This window comes from Emys orbicularis, chromosome 9 (assembly GCF_028017835.1).
Source record: "Emys orbicularis isolate rEmyOrb1 chromosome 9, rEmyOrb1.hap1, whole genome shotgun sequence".
NCBI lineage: Eukaryota > Metazoa > Chordata > Testudines > Emydidae > Emys > Emys orbicularis.
In genome coordinates, this window is record NC_088691.1 from 41,807,051 (window position 1) to 41,822,309 (window position 15,259).

At 49.6% G+C, this 15,259-nt stretch overlaps 1 protein-coding gene across 1 annotated transcript; it reads left to right on the top strand.

Annotated features, from left to right (window-relative positions):
* The first annotated feature begins 265 nt into the window (after window positions 1-265).
* LOC135884162 (tumor necrosis factor ligand superfamily member 10-like) lies at window positions 266-13,672 on the top strand. Its single transcript, XM_065411455.1, has 5 exons — window positions 266-496; window positions 9,044-9,190; window positions 10,067-10,103; window positions 12,746-12,853; window positions 13,230-13,672. The coding sequence occupies exons 1-5, from the start codon at window positions 266-268 to the stop codon at window positions 13,670-13,672; spliced, it is 966 nt and encodes a 321-aa protein (XP_065267527.1).
* The last annotated feature ends 1,587 nt before the right edge of the window (window positions 13,673-15,259 follow it).

Sequence of the window (15,259 nt, forward strand, 5' to 3'; positions counted from 1 at the left end):
GAACTTTACACTCGATTAGCATCAGGATATGGCAGGGAATCAAATACCGCCTGGAAAGAGACTGGAGCTGTTTAGCTCTGCCTGTCCCTCCCACACACACACAGAGAGAGAAGTCTTCTCTCGAGGCAAGAACTTTTCTCTAAACTTGCTTCCTTGTGTGGGTGTGTGAGGAAGGGAAGGTGGGAGGAGGATCCGAGAGACCCAGACGGGGCTTAGAGGGGAAGTAAAACCAGGGCTCTCGTTTCTGGGATATTTATATAATGCAATGGACAGCCAGCAGCAGAATAACCAGCAGTATTTCCGATCGGATAGCAGCGACTCCTCAGCATGCATGATGGGGTCCGGAGCAGGGCACAAGGACGAGCCAGGCTCCGGGAAGAGGAGAAAGAAGCATTGTAGCCCGGTGTGGATCGCCATGGCTGTGATGTCCATCCTGGCTCTGCAGATCGCCTCTACCACGGGGCTCTTCGTATATTTTACCATGTCGATTTCCAAGGTGAGGCCAGGTCAGAAGTAGTAGCACCGAAACTCACTCGCTCTGGTTTGCAAAGGGGGGAGGCGAGCTCTTTGTGCATTTCAGCTTTTAAACCCACTTTCGGGGAGATTCATATGTACTAGCAACAAGAGCTGTGAACTGCAAACTCTTTCGGGTGCAACCTTTGGTTTCTTTTCAGGGTGATTTTAAATTCAAAAATACGGTTTTGCTTAAGAAAGCTACTGGCACAGTCAAGGAGGGTTTTATTTCCAGAGGTCTCCTTTTGCTATGCATTCAAAGCAGTTGTGAAAATCATGTGAACTAGCCTCCAACCCCTTGCTACACATCCCCCCCCCCCCCCGCCCTTCCCCGTTGGACTGAATTATTGAGCTTCTATAGGAAGCTTTGAAAATGTGACTAATCGCTTCCTTGATCAATGCAAAAATATCGTTTCAGGTGAGCGATGCAGCTCTTCTTAAAGGCGTAGGTGTAATTCTGAAAGCAACACAGGTCCCTGAAAGAATAGGGCAGCCTTGATTTGCATGTTCTCCCTCTCTGGCCAAAGTTCTGCACAGTTTTAGCAACGGGATCTTGTAGTCAAAGCTCCTGGTTTTGTTTGTGCATGTGGCAACTCTTTTCCCCAGTGGCTGGGCGGGCTCCCTAATTATCCCAGCCGTGATTTGAGCGATGCCAATAAAGCGATTACAGCTTTACAAGAAACTGAAAGCGTCTCCACCTTCCTTAGAGGAAAACGCAAGGTGCCTTAATAACGATCAAACCCGAAACTATTGTTCTCGCGCATAAGTCCCTGCAGCGCAGGTCTCTGCCTGGCTCTGAGCTGCAATGTACCCAGTTCAAACCCACTTTAGATGGGTACTAAACATAGAGCGAGGTGCCACCTTTGCTACTTTGCCTTGTGGCACCCCCCACTCCAACCCCCGATGGAACCAGGACATTTTGTACAAGCAGGCAAAACATATTTTCCCCTTTTAAATATGAGATTTATTTTTTTGCATCCATTACTGTCTTGCCAAATTGAGGAATAGGCAAATCCCACCGAATGAAGGGGTTTTGTGTGTGTCTGGATCAACACAGACCTGGAGGAATCTACCTATTTTGTAGAATGCAGAGCTTTGCTGATAACAATGACTGAGGAATGACCCAGTCTTATTCCCCTGGATAGAGGGGGAGAGGGAGAGAAATTACCTCCTATTAAACAACAGTATAAGGCTAATTCAGGAAAAGATGGGGAATGGAGATCTTTCATTGTGTGTTTGGTGCTTAGATGCTACGATGATGAAGACCCCAGGAAAGACTAGATAGAGAGCAGAGTTTTACCAGGAAGAAAATAAACTTTTATGGCTAAGTGACCGAAGATAAGGAGTAATTCAGTCTCATGCTTCTGGGTGCCAGGCTCCAGCTTATCCCAGCAGGAGACAGGGAAGAATTTCCCCCTTCCCACAAACATCATTGCACAATTGCCTATATATGGCGGTGTTGGGTGAGGAGGGGGTTTGTCTTCTTCAGTGCATCGGGTACTGGCCACTGTTGGAGTCAGTACCCTGTGATCTGGTATGTCAAGACAGGGGCTGCTTGACTAGGGGCCTAATCCAAAGCCCATTAAAGTCAATGGAAAGATTCCTGTTGACTCAGTTGGGCTTTAGATCAGACCCTCTGTGGAGCAGGGGTCTGATCTGCAATGTCAGGAGTCAGGCTACTGCACTATATGAGCCAGTGATCTGATCTGGCAATGGGAACTCGGTGAGACCTTAAGAACCAGACCCTGAACTGCCTGCAGGCCCAGGACTCTCATTGACTTCACTGGGAGTTAAGGGCATAAACAAGGCAGCATCAAGCAGTAAATCTGTCTCAGTGCAGGCAACAGTTTAAAAACATGTAACATAATAAATAAGCCACGTCAAAAAACTGCTTTTCTCTAATTCAGCTTCCCATCAGATGCTAGACTGTAGGGAGTCGTCTGCATGATTTAAAATGTTGAGCTGCTGCTGCTGTTCACAACCCATAAAAAAGCTGCTAGTAGCAGAAGAGCTGTAGAATCCATTGTACTTGTTCCCGCCACGTGTCTAAACCCATTTGACAGTAACCATTAACAGGTGTTGGAAAATCAGTTTGGAGTAGTGAGTAATCATTTATGCTGGTTGGGTACAATTTTCAAAAGCATGCAAGTGACTAAGGATTCTAAGTCCCATTTTCAAAAGTGATTTAGGACCAGATTGACAAATGTAAGTGCCTAAGCAGGGTAGATGCCTAACTCCCATTGGTTACACTGCTTAAGCATTTTTGTGTCTTCCACTAGGCACCTAAATACCTGAACTCTGGGCACTCAGGAGTGTCACTGAAAGTCAATGGGGCCTTCAGCTCCACTGGAAATTGTACCAGTTACCTTATGTAAAACATTACCCTCAAATCTGGCATTTACACTTTGGGCTGCGCAAACATTGAGCCCAAGTCTCCTCTCCCATCAGGAGTGTCAGTCCTATTACACAGTTTTATTTGAGTAGCATCCAGTACACCCAATCAAAAGCTGAATCCACAGTGCTAGGAGCTGCTCCGAGGAGTTTACAATCCAGGACCCGGATCCTGCAAGCCGTCCAATACAGGCATACCCCTCTGCCCATGCTGAGCACTGTCTACTTCACTGGCACTTCATGCTGGCCCAGAAACCATCTGTGTAGAACAGCTTACAGCCTCAGGGACACAGAATCCAAGTTACATAGAAAGGGTGAGGAGACAGGGACACAAACAAATATGTACAATGTTATAGGGAGATATACAATAGCACGTGTGGATCATTATCATATACAGAGAAAATCAGTGCTAGCTATCTCTATCTTTCTCTCTAGTTATCATTAGCTGGCAGATTTATTCTAGGCATTGGAAGGCAATGGAGTTCAACAGAGCTTCATTTGAGCTGGGGCTTGACAAAGCTGAGCCCCAGCACCTCTAAGCTTGCCAGTTCATAGCCCCAACATCTCTGGGCTCTGGCAGTTCACGGCCCCGGCACCTCTGGGCCTGGCAGTTCACGGTCCCAGCACCTCTGGACTTGCTACATCAGTTTTGAAAGTAACTGGCTGGAGCCCCGGTACCCCTTTCATTACAAACTAAGCGCTGGAGTTCAGTGATGTAAAAGCAGCATTAGTGAGATCAGAATCCATCCATCTTAAACCAGGGTTGGGTTGGGGTATTTTTGAGAGAAGTGTGGTAATGATCAGTGAGTATGTTGGCAGCGAGGGGGAGAATAATTATTTATTATTATTACAGGGCCCCATTGTGCTAGGTGCTGTATACAAACACAGCACCCAAAGAATGTCCCTGCCCCAAAGAGTTTATAATCTAAGATGAGAGACAAGGGGGGGATACAAAAACAGACAGCTGGGGGCTGCCCAAGGAAAGAATGAGACAATTCTGGCCAGTATGGCCTGTGGCAGCTGCACAGAGCAGTTTTGGAATGGCGTGGGAAGCGTTTTGAACTTGCTTTGTTTCATTTTCCCAGAAGCTGGTGTCCTTTCCCTGCCCCAGGATATGTGAAGTTTTCATTTCCTAGGGTTGTATGAAATGTACTAGACAGGTAGTGGGACACATGCCATGGGATAAAGATGTGTTTACCGAAAAGTGCTGAGTCTATTCAACATTCTTCAGTAGGTTTTGGAGAATTACTCAATATTTTAGCAATGTACAAGAGCTGGATAATTACATCCTAAGTTACTGCTTATTCATGAGTCCTTAGGGTGCATCTACACTACGGGGACTTGACCCACAGAGCTATAGCCCCATAGTATAGATGCAGCCTACACCAATAGAAGTTTTTCTTGCAGCGTAGGAACACCACCTCCCCAAATGAAGTTACCAGTGTTGATGGAAACATTCTTCTTTTGTCACAGCTGCATCTAGCCTGGGGGTCATGGCGGCATAACTAAATTGGTCAGGGGTGTGCCTATATTAACTTTTCACTGTACGCCAGACCTTAGTCTGAGCCAGCTACAAGAGTCTCTCTGATCTGGAGGAGATGTCACTGCAGTCCTCTGCCCCTGTGAGTTCACAGTGAGAAGAGAGACCCGGCGGCTAGTTAAAGGGCACAGAAACAGCGAAACGAAACCCTCCCGCTTCCTACAGGATTAGAATGAGACAAAGGATTCAGCCTGGGGGAAAGCCAGCAGGGACTGGGCACTGAACTGCTGCCTAGGTGGGTAACTATCCCTACAGGGATGCCCGAAGGACCATGCTGGGTACAATATTTTAATTCTCCAGCTGTTTGGTTTCCCATGTGTAATGAATTGGGGGGGCAGGGCAGGCCCCAGCCCAGTTTCAAAACCACCCCTTCACCAGGCCCCCTGGTTGGCAGTCTGAGCAGGGAGGCCAAGGACCGATTGTTCCCGTGACCCAGCTCCCCTCTCGCCAGTAGTGGGGGATCCCTGCAGGTCAGGGTTGAGGCAGACTGGCAGTGAAAGGGACATTTGGCCTGCTGGGTGGCCACACATGCCCTGCAGCTAGAGGACTCCATTCTCCAGGGCTGTGAGCCAAGCACCTCTCCCCAGCATGATTGTTTGTCTGGGCTGGTGAGTCATGCTGAGCGGGGAGACAATAACATGACACCGCAGATCTAACCAGCTGGAGGGGAGGCTAGGCCTGGGTGTTTATTACAGACTGAGTCAATTTCACAATGCCTGACCTAATTCTCTGGTGGTAATAAGGCAATGGGAGAGCTGCCCATTCAGTGCAATGAGCCAGGATGGACAGGCATTTCAGCCTCAGCACAGCTGTAGGCTCCGTACAGTGCTGCATTCCAGCTTTTCTCCTTTATTTCCTTAGCAAGACACACTAAATCTGTGCCCGCCCCAAACAGGGGCAGCCCTCTCTGCAGCGCTGGGGGCATCTGTTCCCCAAGGACACAGTGCTGCAGGGGCTGAGATTCTGCACCAGGGAGAACATCCATTGCACACTTTGGCTAACAAACAGGTGCAGGGTCGGATGCTGCTGAGGCTTAGAATTAGGCTGTGGGGCCTTTTGCCTCTAGCTCACTGGTTCAAATTCAGCCCAGCTGGGGAGTAACCACAAACGTTGACCCTCTGAGGCCCATGAGAAATAACTCGGGGCCTCAGGCTAGGTCCTGCATCAGAAGTGGCACTAATTGGAAGCCTCAGCAGCGAGCAAGGACTGAACAGACCTTAGAGACTTCCAGGAGGGACGATGGGACTCAGGCATGCAAAGCAGGGCCTGGCTGCTACATCAAACTCTAGAATCTCAGCATGTAGCACGGGCCTCTCCGCTTGCTAACTAAAGCTGTCTTTCCCACAACGCTGCTTGCTTGCTGTGTCCCCTATTGCCAATGGAATATGGGCTGCATTCACCCTTCACCTGCAGGGTGATCAGTCTCAGCACTAATTCCATGGACACTCTAAGCACAAGCACCTCACTGCAACAATGGAGCGAGGTCTCATTTGTCACAGCCATCGTCCATGTCAGCAAATAGCCACCCCACCACCATGCCTGGTCTCAAGAGGGCATAGCTAGCAGCAGTGTTCAGCTGGAAATGGTTCAGTTCATCTCCTGTGGGTTGATGCAGATATTTACAAGGGGCAGATTAAGGCAGGGGCTGGGGTTTGTGAGGAGAGTGGGCCCAGAAGGAGCACCCAGCTCCTACTACACTGGGCTTGGGCTGCCAGGCAGGAGTATCAGAGACTCTGGAGTAGGAGAAAGAGCCCTGTGCAGATGAGAAAGAGAGCTCAAAGAGCCAGATCCTGCCAGGTGCTGAGACGCTTGACTCCCAGTGACATCAATGGATGTTGAGGGTGCTCAGTGCCTAGCAGGTTCAGGCCATAAGTGATGGGGAGTTTAGCCCCAGGAGTTTCTCCAGCAAGGAGCCGAGTCCCAGCTTGTCTCCTGAGCATAAAAGCATTTGCCACTGTTCCTACTGAGCACGGAAATAAAATGATTCCAAGACAGTCGGAAATGTTTTGGGAGAACAGTTAATTCCAGGGGCTGAACAGGCCTGTTCACCAGGGATCCCTCCAGGGCAGAGATGAGGCAGGAGGGCAGGGCAGCCTGCAGGAACCTCGCCTTGTCATTGCTTGGCCTCTACTTGTTCTGTGGATGGAAGGCTCTGGTCTCCAGGGCTGTTAAACCAGCATCTTTCACCACAGTTAGATTCACACGGCCACAGTAATGTGGCCTGCAGGCGGCTTTGCCTAGCAGCATTGCGTGACTGTTCATACACACATTTATAACAGAGGAACATGGTTACAAACCCAGGATGAGGCATCACGGGCTTCAGGCTGGGTTTTGCTGATGGACAAGCAGGCGTCCTAGGTTTGATCACTGGGACTTGGGTTGCAATCTGAGCAAGAGACCTGACTGAAACCCCCTGAAGAAGAGCTCCATGTAAGCTCGAAAGCTTGTCCCTCTCACCAACAGAAGTTGGTCCAATGAAAGATATGACTGCACCCACCTTGTCTCTTTGACATCCTGGGACCGACACGGCTACAACATGGCATGAAACTGCCTCCGACAATCTCAGCTCTGCCATTAGCTTAACAGAAACACCCCCTCTTTCTTCCCTTCACCCCCCATATGTATCTAAGCCAGCAGCCCTAGGGGGTCAAAAATCCTGAATCAAATCCCCCCACAATCACAAGAGGGGATAAAAATCAGATTTAAAAATTAATAGCTATGGGGATCTTTGCCTCTGGAGCCTTTGAGTCATGTTTTCAATGTTTTCCCTGCAACGAGGAGAGCTAGAAACTTAGCAGGTCTTCCCCCTTGCCTCCCAATGAAAGCTCAGATTCTTACTGTCACACACAGCCCTAGTAGAGCTGCCCCAGCTGGACACATACCAGCTTGCTGTGTTTGGGTCCCACCACGCTAGACCCACGTCCCTTCTCTTGGGCAGTCCTCCAGCACTCTCTCCCCTGGGCCTCTTTGGCACATTTCCTAGGCACAGGCTCTAGGTCACAGAAATGGAACCATGCAACCCATCTGCTGTAGGCCCTCCGGACCAACACTGACACCACCACGCCGACACCCAGGGGTGTAAGCACACTCTCTCCCTGAGACCACCTTTATGGGACCCTGGCTTTACAGCTACCTCTTCAGGGGCACACAGCAGTGAAAGCAGACAGACAGGTTTTGAAAGGGTTTCTAAACACAATCACTCTTTACTTTAACTAGCACAAGAAATACACAGATCCAGGCAAAATAAGAAACACCCATGCACGTTTCCCTGCCGCCGTTTCCTCACCATGCTTGAGCATTTTCTGGGCTCAGGGCAGAGCTCTCTGGAATGTCTAGGATCCTTCTGCAGCTCACGGCTTCTCTGGATCGTGGAGTCTCTCTCTCCTCCATGTCAGTTTCTCTTGACTTTGGGTGGTCCTGCAGTGAGTTAAACAGATCCCCCTGCTACAAAAGCATGTTCTTTCTCCTGCCTCAGCTTCTTGGGTGTTTCTGTGTCGCCTGAGTTTAGAAGTCCTACTACCAACACCTGGTTCTGCTGCTGGGGAAATTCCACTACTCCAAACCCCAGCCCACTGCAGAGAAGTTGGAGAAAATTGGCTTCCCCCAGATGCCTCATTGTTCTGTCTGGGCTATGTCTATTTACTAGTTGGTAGCTTTGAATGACTGTCTCTTTCAAAGACAAGGTGGAGGAGGTAATATGATTTATCGGACCAACTTCTGTTGGTGAGAGAGACAAGCTTTTGAGCTTGCGCAGAGCTGAAGAAGACCTGAAGATTTCTGTGTAAACACAAAAGCTTGTCTCTCTCACCAACAGAAGTTGTTACCTCACTCACCTTGTGTCTCTAACATCCAGGGACCAACACGGCTACAACATCATCTTTCAAAGACAGACTTGTAGGCACCACTCCCCTCCCCTTAGCACAAGGAGCATGAGGCAGCGCACAAAAGACAACAGTCATAAGGATAGAGACAATTCATAAAATCAAGCTAGAATGTATAAATTGTCCGATTCACGTTTTCACATGATTCCAGGAGCTGGAGGTTCAATGAAGACATCAAATATCACAAGACTAACAATAAAATTGCATAAGATAGCAACACTGCTCAGCTATCGATCGCTAATGCGCCAAGCAGTGCAGGAGTCTATTCCAGGAACTGTACTTCAATAGCACTCATCATGCGTAGATCTCCCAGTGCTTTGCTGAAGCTAGCAAGGGGACCTGAGGCCCAGACAGGGGAGGTGACTTGTCTGAGGTTGCACAGCAAGTCAGTGGCAGAGCTCGGGGATTGAATCCAGGTCTCATGGCTCGTCCACTGGCTGGTTAATACCCGGGCATCACATTCACATCACAAGATCTCAGCCCCTCTGGCACTGTGATCAGAGAAGCACAGGCTTATTCTCAGTTCCTGCATCCAAGCCCGGCACAGGGCTTACTCTGGACGAGTATCAAAAAGAAGAGCAACAGTCCATATGTACATAGGCCTGGATCACATCAGCTGAGGCCTCCCTCTGCACCCTACAGCTCAGCCACACATGCAATCCTTTGTACACTCAAGAGGCTGCTTTGTTTAATCGATTCAACTCATCTTATTTTCCAGTTAAAAGCCCAGACACAGGGGAGCTCAGAGGAGCTGAAGTGTTTGCAGCTGATCAACAGATTGCAGGAAGTCTCAGACTTGGAGGAACTGATTGGCAACCAGTCCTGCCTCAAGCTGGCCAGCAGCATCAAATCCTACGTGACCATGGTGAGTCCATGACAAACCACACACTGGGTGGGGGGAGGGAAGGGAAATGGGAGGTAGGCACTTGCCAAGGAAGACCCTAGAACACCACAAAGGGTGACATTCCAGCAGAAGGTCTTGGGCCAGTCCCTGTAGGTGACTAATTCCAATCAGTTCCCAGGTCAGGAGGGACTCAGAGTTGGTACCATCTGGTGGCTGTTGGTGGCCCATGTGAAATGAGTTGGTGTGTCTCCATCTAGGATCTCATGGACGACATCACAGAAGCCACTCTATCAATGGGAACGCCTTTGTTGGCCCTCTCGGTAGAGAGGCCAGGGAATTAGTTCAACTCCCTCTTTCACTCCCACCCTTGCCTGCCCTGACAGGGTTTCCTGCTACTGCCAATGAGTGTCAGCGAAGAGTGTGGCCGAACCAGAACTGAATGTGGTTAAAGGGGATGGGCACAGATAGAAACCTTGCTCTGAACAGGGCTGTGATGTGGTTTCTGAGATGGTGCTGGACATGGTCTGTCCCTGTCTGCACTTGCCATCAAACCAATGCCAATTCCAGTGCCAGCAATGAGTCAATTTCCTAGTGCAGATGCTGCCAATGTGCCTCAGTTTCCCCATCTGTAATACCCACCTCAAGGGGAGGGGGATTTTTAGGCTCCACTTATCAATTTTTGAGTTCCCCAGGTGGACAGTGGTAGAGTAAAGCAGAGGGGTGGCAGCAGGGTGTGCCTGGTGCTTTACACTGCCAGGAGGGGCGTATTGTCCGATTGAGCTTGTTGACATGACTAGAAGCAATGACAGATGTGGGGGGCCTGGAAGAGGCAACAGGACACAAGGGAGTTGGGGAAAGTCTCCTGTTTACTCACTGACCTCTCCTCTTGCCTTCCAGGTGACAGAGAACATTATCCACAGTAGCGCACTGAAGGGTGAGTTTCTGGCCCTGGCAGGAGGGAGCAGGGCAAGTGCCCTTCTGTACAGGGGATAGAAATGGCTACATCTACTTTTAAATGTGTGAAGATCTCACCCATCTGGCCAGCTTGGGTCCCTGTTAAGTTTGATGGAAAGGGCTCGATTTTCCAAAGCAGCCTGTGACAGAGCAGACAGCCTTTTACACGTCCACCTTCCTGTGCGTGTAATGCTCGGATTTATGCACAGCCAGAGGATAGTGAAACTAGACTGGTTGGGGGTTGGTCAGTTTCACTTCCTGGTGGGGGTGCACTGGCACACAGCTGTGCTTGCTCACCCCAAAGCAAACCAGCAGCAGCATCTCCACTGCTCTCACTGGAGTCACAGCAGGATGAAAGCAGTGTTAGGGAGAGGAGGATTGGGGCTGCTGTGTTAAGTCACTAGAACCAGATGGGATTCACCCAAGAGTTCTGAAGGAACTCAAATATGAAATTGCAGAGCTACTAACTGTGGTATGTAACCTATCACTTAAATCAGTCTCTGGTGACTGGAGGATAGCTAATGTCACGCCAATTATTAAAAAAGGCACCAGAGGCAATCCTGGCAATTACAGGTCGGTAAGCCTAACTTCATAACCAGGCAAATTGGTTGAAACTATAGTAAAGAATAGAATTATCAGACACATAGATGAACACAATTTGTTGGAGAAGAGTCAACACGGCTTTTGTAAAGGGAAATCATGCCTCACCAATCTATTACAATTCTTTGAGGGGGTCAGGTCAACAAACATGTGGACAAGGGTGATCCAGTGCGCGCATGGTATACTTGGACTTTCAGAAAGCATTTGAAAGTCCCTCACCAAAGGCTGTTAAGGAAAGTAAGCAGTCATGGGATAAGAGGGAAGGTCTTCTCATGGATCAGTAACCAGTTAAAAGACAGGAAACAAAGGGTAGGAATAATTGGTCCGTTTTCAGAATGGAGAGAAGTAAATAGTGGTGTCCCCCATTGGTCTGTATTGGGACCAGTGCTGTTCAACATATTCACACATGATCTGGAAAAAGGGGTAAACAGTGAGGTGGCAATATTTGCAGCTGATGCAAAATTACTCAAGATAATTATGTACAAAGCAGACTGTGAAGAATTACCAAGAGATCTCACAAAACTGGGTGAATGGGCAACAAAATGACAGATGAAATTCAGTGTTGATAAATGCAAAGTAATGCACATGGGAAACATAATTCCAATTATATATACAAAATAATGGGATCTAAATAGGATCTAAACTAGCTATTACCACTCAAGACGAGATTTTGGAGTCATTGCAGATCGTTCTCTGAAAACATCCACGCAATGTGCAGCAGCAGTCAAAAAAACTAACAGAATGCTAGGAACCATTAGGAAAGGGATCGATAAGACAGAAAATATCATAATGAATAATATAAAGCCATGGTACACCCACACCTTGAATACTGCATACAGTTCTGATTGCCCCATCTCAAAAAGGATATATTAGAATTATAAAAGGTACAGAGAAGGGCAACAAAAATGATTAGGGGTATGAAACAGCTTCCATATGAGGAGAGATTAAAAAGATTGGGACTTTTCAGATTGGAAAAGAGATGACTAAGGGGGGATATGATAGAGGTCTATGAAATCATGACTGGTGTGGAGAAAATGAATAAGGAAATGTTATTTACTTCTTCGCATAACACAAGAACCGGGAGTCACCCAATGAAATTAATAGGCAGTGGGTTTAAAAACAAACAAAAGGAAGAAATACTTCACACAACGCACAGTGTGGAACTCGTTCCCAGGGGATGTTGTGAAGGCCAAAACTATACATATAAAATGATGGGGTCTAAATTAGCTGTTACCACTCAAGAAAGAGATCTTGGAGTCATTGTAGGTAGTTCTCTGAAAACATCAGCCCAATGTGCAGGGGCAATCAAAAAAGCTAACAACAAAAATCAAAAAAAAGAATTGGATAAGTTCATGGAGGATATGTCCATCAGTGACTATTAGCCAAGATGACCAGGTATGCGATCCTATGCTCTGAGTGTTCCTAGCCTCTGATTGCCAGAAGCTGGGAATGGGTGGCAGGGGATGCATCACTTGATGATTGGCTGTTCTGTTCATTCCCTCTGATGCACCTGGCATTGGCCACAGTCGGAAGACAGGATACTGGGCTAGATGGACCATTGGTCTGATCCAGTATGGCCATTCTTATGTTCTTATAGAAACATTCTTTTTTCAAAAAACGGGGTGGGCTTGTCAAAGGTGCTAACAGAGTTTGGTGTTCAAATGCCAGGAAATTGCAATGGAGGGTGTGTGGCCAACTCCCTGAGGCTCCATTCCAAACACCAGCCTTCATTCTTGGGTTTAAATGGCCCTGACAGCCTGCCCCCTAACACACACACACACACACACACACACACACACACACACACACCTGCATTCCTTTCTCTCCTTTAGGGCTAAGGGATCTGTGGCAAGAGGAACATGGAATCCTGAACTCAGGGCTCACAAGTGCCTTTCACTTCCCATGCTGGCTTCACAGCACTGAGGTGCTGAGTGCTGCCATGGGGCATATGTATGTCAGAGAGAGACACACACACACACTTTACAGCCTCTGCAGATCCTTGTTCCTTTCATTTCACCACAGAAGCCAGGAGGAGCTATTTCAACAGCTCCAGTGGGCAGCTGGCTACAAGAGCACCTGGCAAGCCCTCTGCCCACCTCACCCTCCGGCAGCAGAGCCCTTCCCAGGACGGTGAGTCTGGGTTCCCGATAGGATACCAGCGGTGCCCAGAGCCATGGGAGCCTGGAGGCAGGAGGGAGGGCAGAGGAATGGGGAAGCCTTAGCCTGGTATTAGAAGACAGGCTTGTGGATTTTGGCAGTGAGGGAAGGGGTGTAGAAAAATTTTGTTGGCAACTCCACGTCAGCTGTGGAGCTTCAGGTTTTGGGCAGTTCTCTCCCCCACCCCCCCACCCCCGATCTAGGCTGGGATCCTGGCTTTGTTTCTGTCTCAGGCCAATCTCTGTTTATTATCTATGCCTGAAGTCCATCAGCTAGGTTGATGCCCAAGCGTAGGATGCTATTTGCTCCCGTCAGCCCCGCAGTGACCTCTGCCTGCGTTCTCCCCTAGGAAGCTCAGCACACTTTGGGGAGCTCTCCCAGTCCTGCCGACACCCCATCACCAGGTGGGAGGACAAGACCATGCACTCACATCTCCAGAACATCACCTACCAGGATGGCAAGCTGCGGGTGAGCCAGGCGGGCAAGTACTACATCTACTCACAGATCTACTTCCGCTACCCCAGCGAGGGCGTCGCAGCCCGCGTCTCGGGGCACCAGCTGGTACAGTGCATCAACCGCGAGACCTCCTATGGGCAGCCCATCCTGCTGCTCAAGGGCGTCGGCACCAAGTGCTGGGCACCCGAGGCAGACTATGGCCTGCATGCCCTCTACCAGGGCGGCCTCTTCGAGCTCAAGGCCGGCGACGAGCTTTTCGTCTCCGTCTCGTCCCTGGCCATCGATTACGACGATACAGCGGCCAGTTATTTCGGGGCCTTCCGGCTTGAACTGTGAGGGGGTGGGGTCTGTGTTTAAATCCTCCTCCCATTGGACGATCCCATTGCAGACTCTGTTGATGTCGCTGCCCGTCATGGGGCAGCTATGACAAACCTGGTCAAGGCTTTGATCCGGTCATTGTTCTGCCTTGCAAATCCACCTGTCCCAGCAGGTTATGGATGCTGTGACGGCTGCCAGGCCCATGGATGGTGGCCAGGACAACTGCTCTCCTTGACTTATGGGTCGATGCCCTGATTCCGTTCCCATTGGGTTTTGCCTTTGGAGGGCTGCCCCCATAGCTGCAGAACAGTTGTGGTCCCCTGTGGGGTGGAAGAGCCAGGGGGGCACCTCCAATGCACCCCCCACCCCATCATGGAGTCAGAGCCATAGGAGGAGGCAGCAAACTGTGTGGAGGTCTCCAGTGAGAGCAGAACAGGGCTCCTCACCCCGTCCTCAGGGTGTTGGTGCCTTCCCCAGGGGTAGGCGCAGGGAGACGCCCTTACATGCTGTGAAACTCACCCTTCAGATCCCTGAGGGGGTAAAGCCCAGGGGGAGCAATAAGAGGGTCCGTTTCTCTCCCCCCAGCACACCCACCCCACACGTGGAAAGGACTCAGCTGTCAGCACACTGCATACAGCCTCCTATCTGGGGGAAGGAGCCAGGCCAGGGAACATGGGTCTGCTCTGTTAGGACCAGCCAACACCAGCTTTGGAGCAGGCGTCACAAAACACACGACGACGATGCCTTGAGATGATGTGACACACGCACAGCCACGTCATAGCGGTGTGAGGGGAATGTGACATGGTGCAGCGTGATGGCATCAAATCTGCACATGAGGCTGTGCCACACCATGTCGCCACCTTGGTGTCCCCGTAACCAGGATGTGACAGTCCAGTGTGGGTCTGAATCCAGGTCCTTCTCCCACTAGGTCACCTGGGTCCGGAGCATCTGCCTCTGTGCAGTACAGCAAGCTGCATGTTGTCTCAACACACAGCCAGAGGTAGGAAAACAGAGACCAGGGAGTGAGATGACAGCAGAGTGTGCTCACTGTAGGCGGGGAATGTAGGTCAGTGGATAGGGTTCGCCCTTCTTTGCTCTTCCTGCCCTGCTGCACAGGTAGGTCTGAGACAGCCTGCAGGTATCTAGAGCTGGGTCTGAGCCACGCACAGACACGTTCTGCTTTCACCGAAGGTGGGATTTTAATCCGATACAACTCTGCAGGTGCACACCGCTAAATCTGTGTAAGAGGGTCTTAACTCATGTTAGCTGAAGTCAGTTTGTAATCTACTTAATTGAAACTGGTTTGAGACCTTCTGAAATGGACTTGAGTGTCTATGGTGGGGGGGGGGGGGTGGCACTGATGGAACTAAATTAGCTTCTAAATCAGCTTAGTTAAATGAGTGCATGAGCCGTATAGACAAACCCAAAGCAACCCTGAGAGGGCCAGCAGCTCCACAGGACCCTCTCCCACCCATCCATTTCAGCACACACCTCCCCTCTTCAGTGACGCATGGTTTACACCACGCCTGTCAGAAAGGACTTGATGCTACCAGGATTCTGGGTTAACATCCCCTCCTCGGTATTTGCTGCCCTGGTGACCCAGCT